We start from the raw sequence: 7,252 nt of genomic DNA, 5'->3' as shown, positions 1-7,252 counted from the left end.
AATATAAATGGCTGTTCAAAAAGAGGAAACATTTAACAAAGGGTTTGATTGGCTTGTTAACAGCTCGTTAACAAGCCAATTAAATGTGCTCTCAGCACTGGTAAGGTGGAACCCCGGGTAAATATATAGATACTACTGTTAACAACAACAACAACAATAATAATAATAATAATAATAATAATAATAATAAATACAACCAAGTTGGGTAGTTTTTATATCAATCACTGTATTCCCATTCATTGAATAGAAATTGGTAATCGCGCTTACAATGCGCTTATCGCACATTTATTCATTTATTCCATACAGGGATGTGTATCTTGTTTCTTCTGTACAGCTTTTTAATGCATTCCGTGAATTCGTCTGTCTTTAGTGAGTAAATGATTGGATTCAGCATAGGAGGCAAAATGGTCGCCAGAGATGTATTAATGATCCTGATGTTCTGGTGAATGGTGGGTCCGATTGCTCCATAGGTGACACATACAGGAAGATAAAACAGACCCACTAATATCAAATGAGAGGTGCAGGTTTTCATGGCTTTGAGGCGCTCTGAGGCTGCAGCAATTTTAAATAACGCTCTGGCTATAGAAATGTAGGTGCCTATGATAAAAAGTAATGGAAGCCAAAAAACCAGAACTGGAGATGACCAGCCAATCACATTACTTGGAGTGTTGTCATTGCAAGCCAAACGGAACGTGGGTCCGTGATCACAGAAATAACTGTTTATTGCAATGGATTTGCAGAATGACAGTCTGCTGATAAAAAGCACAGCTATGACATTAGCCAGTCCTGCAATAATCCATGTTACAGCTGTGATGACCAACATCGATTTATTAGTCACAATCTCATTGTATCTCAGTGGAAAGCATATAGCGACACATCTATCATAGGACATAACAGTGAGAGTGAAAGACTGCATAGTGAGAAACGCAAAAAAAAAGAACATATTAGTCAAGCAGGCCTCATAAGAGATTAACTGCGATTTAAACAGGAAGGTGTCAATCAATGGAGGAACAAGTGCAGTGCTTACGCACAAATCAGTCACAGCCAAATTAAACACTGCAATGTATTTTGGACTGTGAAGACAGTGGTCAGCGTAAATCACAAACATGACAAAAGTGTTTCCCAGTACAGACAGAGTATAAACAAAGCACAAGAACATGTAGAAGTATTTTGTGTGGGGAATACCGGAAAACCCACTTATGAAAAAGAACTCAGGACGCACAATAGTGGCATTAAAAAAGATTATTGAATTCAGGGGGATCATTGTAGGTTAGTCTGTTCCTCACTGTTTCTCACCCCACTGAAAAAATGCTTTAGGACCTGAAAATAAAAAATATGTTACTGTTATCTACAATACTGAATGCCCCAAATATTACAACGTTAACAACAGGTGATTTGTCAAATACTTAGCTACGGAAACTTCACTAGCTCCGATTTATTATTTAAATATTGTTGATTATTGTATATTTTAATAGATGTTGCGTGTCCCAGTTTCCTAGTTCCCACTTCTACGTTTTTTGATGAAATATATTTGTTTCTGCATAAGGTTTATTTTTCTTAAAGATACATTTGTTACTTTTTTTAAAACACAGTCAAATTATTTAAGATTCACTTTTCCCTTAGTATAATTTCTATACACTTTGAGCGAAGCAGAAAATTGCAGCACTTTGAAATAAATAAATTAAAGAACACATTAAGGTACGCCTAATACTTACCACTTCCTTTTGGCAAACTGGGATGGACAAAATTTGTTGTCAATGTTTTTATTTCTCGTATAGAAGGACTTTTTTCTATTGTTAGGAAGCCAATGTCTTTCGATATTTCTCTTTTAGTATATATATATATGTGTGTGTGTGTGTCCTTGAACTTGATAGTTCATTTGGAAAAAAAAAACTGTGGTCAGTCAAAGTGTTCACTGTTGTTCTTATATCATGGAGTGTTGACACAGTACATTACACCAAGGGAACAGGACACAAAAAAATGCTCATGTCTAATTGGTGCAACATGACGCAATGATGGCAATTGATTTTATGTTCCGTGCTTGGGATTATTTATTTGTTCATTTAGGGGACCAAGTACCACAGGATTAGTTTGCTTTTTTCCCCACTCTCTCGTCAAACAACTGTGACCTGCTATTTATTAAAAAAAAAAAAAAGTTACTTTTCTAATGGTTATGTCAAAAAATGGCCAAGGGACGATTCAGTGAATTTGCAGCAGCCATAGCTTATCACAAAAATGCCAATAATTCCAAAGCCGTTACACCGAAGCCTATGAAACTTTGTATTTGCATTGACAGCAGGATCACCGCTCCAGCCTTAAAGGCTTAGCCCAAGTCAAACATGTAATGGGTTATAGAGGTACAATATGGAAAATTCACTACAAATCACTGCTGCACCAGAGAGGTCCCAAAGTAGATGCACAGGCGTCCAAGAACTGCAACCCTCAAGGGGGACACTCTGTACATACAGGCAAAAACCATGAAGGTTTAATGATAATGCAATAAAATCAATTTCATTGCAAGATAGATTATTGCGTAATTCAGGTATTTGCATAGAATTGCCAAATCCTGAACCATTTCCAATTCATTACAACGTACAGAGTTCGCATATTTGTATAAACCATTGTTACACATGTAGGATATTTTCATGAAATTATGTCCAATTACATTGCATAAGGATCTAAAAATATACAATAAAGTTGGCAGATGCCTCATGAATAAATTTATCTGGTTTCTCAAACCTGCACATGACGTGCGCCCTTCCGGCTCATTCCGGCTTGTCCACAAAACTCAGCTTCTGTTCGACAGCAAATTCTGTGGACTGCAGTGGTTTGACGTTCACGTATATCAGAGGACGGAACGTGGTCTTCTGTGCTCTCCTACACCGAAAGTGAGAGTCAAACGTCCCAGTCAGTCGTTCACGATTGAAACGTTTATTCATTTATTTCTTACAGTGATGTGTATCTTCTTTCGCTTGTACAGCTTCTTAACGGATTCTCTGAATTCTTCCGTCTTCAGTGAGTAAATTATTGGATTCAGCATCGGTGGCAAGACGGTCGCCAGGCACATGTTCATAATCCTGATGTTCTGGTGAATGCTGGAGCCCAGTACGAAAGAGATGCATAAAGGAAAATAATACACACTCACCAAGATCAAATGAGCGCTGCAGGTTTTCATGGCTTTGAGGCGCTCGGATGCCGCAGCAATTTTCAATAATGCTCTGGCTATAGAAATGTATGTGCCTATGATAAACAATAACGGAAACCATAGAAACACCACAGGATACGTCCAACGAATCACATTACTCGGAGTATTGTCATTGCAAGCCAAGTTGTATATGGGTCCGTAGTCGCAGAAAAAACTGTTCACCACAATGGATTTGCAGAATGACAGTCTGCTGAGAATAATTGTAGATATGAGAGTGGCAACTGATGGAAACATCCACGATATACTTACGATCAACAGCATTGATTTATTAGTCACGATCTCATTGTATCTCAGTGGGAAGCATATAGCAACACCTCTATCATAGGAAAGAATAGTGAGAGTGAGAGACTGCATCGCGTAAAAGACATAAATAAAATACAGGTTAGTCAGGCAGGCCTCGAAGGCTATTAGCTGTGATTTAAACAAGAAGGTGTCGATCAACTGAGGAATGAGTGTTGTGCTTCCACACAAGTCAGATACAGCCAAATTAAACACTGCAATGTATTTCGGACTGTGAAGACAGTGGTCGGTGTAAATCATAAGCATGACAAAAGTGTTCGCCAGTAGAGTCACAGCATAAACGAAGCACAAGAAGAAATAGTAGTATTTTGTGTGGGGAATACCAGCGAGACCACGTATGAAAAAGAACTCAGGACGCACAATAGTGGTGTTCAAAAAGGAGGTTGAATTCAGGGACCTCATTGCAGGTTTTTCTGCTACTCACTGTTTCTCACCTGTTGAAAAAAACAGTCCTTTAGGACCTGAAAAAAAAAAAAAAATAGGTTCCTATTATCTGCGGTAATGAATACCTGAAACATGACAAAGTTAACTGCAGGAGGTTTGTCAAATATTTAGTTACAGAAAACTTCACTAGCTCAGATTTATGATTTAATTATTGTTGATTATGGAATTGATAGATGTTGTTTGCCCTTATGTCTGAAACTGAAAGATAAAAGATAGAATTCCACGACTTCACTCATTCACTCATTAATCTGTGACTGAAAAATATTTTATTAAATCTGCTTTCCCGTACTACCAGAGAAGCCTTTTATGACATCACAGAACACCAGGCAGGTGTGTGTGTGGGCAGGGGGTGAGCACCTGCCCCTTTTATCCCATGTGCCCAATGTGCCACTTGATAAAAAAATTTTAAAAAAATAGATTTTTGTATTATTTTTGTTCCTGTCATTACTTTTTTTCATTCATTTTTGATGTAATATATTTGTAGCTTATTTTTTTAAAACTGTCAGTAAGACAGTAATTTAAATTCAACTTTCAGTTAGAAAAAGTTCTATGTACTTCAACCTAAGCAGAACAATGCAACGCTTTGAAATCAATGAAGGAATACATTAAGGTGTAGCTAATACTTACCAATAACCCTAGGCAAAGAGCACAGACCAAAAATGTCAATGTATCAATATATCTCATACATTGGTTTCTTCTAATGTTAAGAAACCAATGTCTTTCAATATTTCTCTTTCAGTAGATGGCCTTGAACTTGATCCCAGATCAGTTGAAAAGGACTATGGTGAGTCAAAGCCTTCACTGTCATTCTTATATCCTGTGGAGTTGACACAGAGCAATACACCAAGGGCGGAGGACACAAAAGAAATGCTCATGAGAAATGAATGCAACATGATGCAAGAATAGCCATTCATTTGTGTTCCTTGTTTTTTCTTTTTTTTTTTCTTTCTCCCCTCTCACCTCAAATAATTGGGATTATTTATTTGTTCATTTAGGGGACCAAGTACCACAGGATTAGTTTGCTTTTTTCCCCCGCTCTCTCGTCAAACAACTGTGACCTGCTATTTATAAAAAATGAGTTACTTTTCTAATGGTTATGTCAAAAAATGGCCATGGGAGGATTCAGTGAATTTGCAGCAGCCATAGCTTATCACAAAAATGCCAATAATTCCAAAGCCGTTACACCGAAGCCTATGAAACTTTGTATTTGCATTGACAGCAGGATCACCGCTCCAGCCTTAAAGGCTTAGCCCAAGTCAAACATGTAATGGGTTATAGAGGTACAATATGGAAAATTCACTACAAATCACTGCTGCACCAGAGAGGTCCCAAAGTAGATGCACAGGCGTCCAAGAACTGCAACCCTCAAGGGGAACACTCTGTACATACAGGCAAAAACCATGTAGGTTTAATGATAATGCAATAAAATCAATTTCATTGCAAGATAGATTATTGCGTAATTCAGGTATTTGCATAGAATTGCCAAAACCTGAACCATTTCCAATTCATTACAACGTACAGAGTTCGCATATTTGTATAAAACCATTGTTACACATTTAGGATATTTTCATGGAATTATTTCCAATTACATTGCATAAGGATCTAAAAATATACAATAAAGTTGGCAGATGCCTCATAAATAAATTTATCTGGTTTCTCAAACCTGCACATGACGTGCCCCCTTCCGGCTCATTCCGGCTTGTCCACAAAACTCAGCTTCTGTTCGACAGCAAATTTTGTGGACTGCAGTGGTTTGACGTCCACATATATCAGAGGACGGAACGTGGTCTTCTGTGCTCTCCTACACCGAAAGTGAGAGTCAAGTGTCCCAGTCAGTCGTTCACGATTGAAACGTTTATTCATTTATTTCTTACAGTGATGTGTATCTTCTTTCGCTTGTACAGCTTCTTAACGGATTCTCTGAATTCGTCCGTCTTCAGTGAGTAAATGATTGGATTCAGCATCGGTGGCAAGACGATCGCCAGAGACATGTTCATGATCCTGATGTTCTGGTGAATGCTGAAGCTCAGTATGAAAGAGATGCATAAAGGAAAATAATACACACTCACCAAGATCAAATGAGCGCTGCAGGTTTTCATGGCTTTGAGGCGCTCGGATGCCGCAGCAATTTTCAATAACGCTCTGGCTATAGAAATATATGTGCCTATGATAAACAGTAACGGAAACCATAGAAACACCACAGGATACGTCCAGCCAATCGCATTACTCGGAGTGTTGTCATTGCAAGCCAAATTGTATATGGGTCCGTAGTCGCAGAAAAAACTGTTCACCACAATGGATTTGCAGAATGACAGTTTGCTGAGAATAATTGTAGATATGAGAGTGGCAACTGATGGAAACATCCACGATATACTTACGATCACCAACATTGATTTACTAGTCACAATCTCATTGTATCTCACTGGAAAGCATATAGCAACAAATCTATCATAGGATAGAGCAGTGAGAGTGAGAGACTGCACAGAGACAAACCAATAAACAAAGAACATACTAGTCAAGCAGGCCTCGTAGGAGATTAGATGTGATTTAAACAGCAAGGTGTCAAGCATCTGAGGAACAAGTGCTGTGCTTCCACACAAGTCGGACAAAGCCAAATTAAACACTGCAATGTATTTCGGACTGTGAAGACAGTGGTCGGTGTAAATCATAAGCATGACAAAAGTGTTTGCCAGTAGAGTCACAGCATAAACGAAGCACAAGAAGAAATAGTAGTATTTTGTGTGGGGAATACCAGTGAGACCACGTACGAAAAAGAACTCAGGACGCACAATAGTGGTGTTCAAAAAGGAGGTTGAATTCAGGGACCTCATTGCAGGTTTTTCTGCTACTCACTGTTTCTCACCTGTTGAAAAAACAGTCCTTTAGGACCTGAAAATAAAAACAACAGGTTGCTATTATCTGCGGTAATGAATCCCTGAAACATGACAAAGTTAACTGCAGGAGGTTTGTCAAATACTTAGTTACAGAAAACTTCACTAGCTCAGATTTATGATTTAATTATTGTTGATTATGGAATTGATAGATGTTGTTTGCCCTTATATATATTAAAAGATAGAATTCCACGACTTCACTCATTCACCCATTAATCTGTGACTGAAAAAGATTTTATGAAATCTGCTTTCTCGTACTACCAGAGAAGCCTTTTATGACATCACAGAACACCAGGCATGTGTGTGTGTGGGCAGGGGGTGAGCACCTGCCCCTTTTATCCCATGTGCCCAATGTGCTGCTTGATTAAAAAAAAAAAAAATAGATTTTTGTATTATTTTTGTTCCTGTCATT

At 38.1% G+C, this 7,252-nt stretch overlaps 1 protein-coding gene across 8 annotated transcripts; it reads right to left on the bottom strand.

Moving 5' to 3' along the window:
• Window positions 1-227: 227 nt before the first annotated feature.
• LOC118235100 (olfactory receptor 1F1-like) lies at window positions 228-7,200 on the bottom strand. Of its 8 annotated transcripts, none has more exons than XM_035432110.1 (4): window positions 5,613-5,787; window positions 3,146-3,939; window positions 2,740-2,877; window positions 2,145-2,456 (listed from the first exon to the last, which is right to left on the bottom strand). In XM_035432110.1, exons 2-4 carry the CDS (start codon window positions 3,905-3,907, stop codon window positions 2,334-2,336), a joined length of 1,023 nt encoding a protein of 340 aa, XP_035288001.1. In that variant the 5' UTR covers window positions 3,908-3,939; window positions 5,613-5,787; the 3' UTR covers window positions 2,145-2,333. The 8 variants fall into 8 exon arrangements, 7 of the variants coding, with proteins under 7 accessions (XP_035288003.1, XP_035288004.1, XP_035288001.1 ...); XM_035432111.1 differs by lacking the exon at window positions 5,613-5,787 and adding an exon at window positions 4,577-5,610; XR_004766785.1 differs by lacking the exons at window positions 2,145-2,456; window positions 2,740-2,877 and adding an exon at window positions 6,019-7,200 and having other exon boundaries at window positions 3,336-3,392; window positions 3,866-3,939; window positions 5,613-5,750.
• Window positions 7,201-7,252: the final 52 nt, after the last annotated feature.

This window comes from Anguilla anguilla, chromosome 9 (assembly GCF_013347855.1).
Source record: "Anguilla anguilla isolate fAngAng1 chromosome 9, fAngAng1.pri, whole genome shotgun sequence".
Taxonomy (NCBI): Eukaryota; Metazoa; Chordata; class Actinopteri; order Anguilliformes; family Anguillidae; genus Anguilla; species Anguilla anguilla.
Note: the sequence above shows the minus strand (reverse complement) of the source record. Positions and strands in the feature narration are given on the sequence as shown.

Excerpts from the sequence above, each read along its gene's own strand:
- LOC118235100 (XM_035432110.1), bottom strand. The coding sequence starts at position 3,907 with ATGAGGTCCCTGAATTCAACCTCCTTTTTGAACACCACTATTGTGCGT. Across the intron at positions 2,878-3,145 it reads GCAGCGCTCATTTGATCTTG|GAGAGCACAGAAGACCACGT; the intron begins GTGAGTGTGTAT and ends CTTTCGGTGTAG. Across the intron at positions 2,457-2,739 it reads AGGGCGCACGTCATGTGCAG|AGTGTCCCCCTTGAGGGTTG; the intron begins GTTTGAGAAACC and ends CTGTATGTACAG.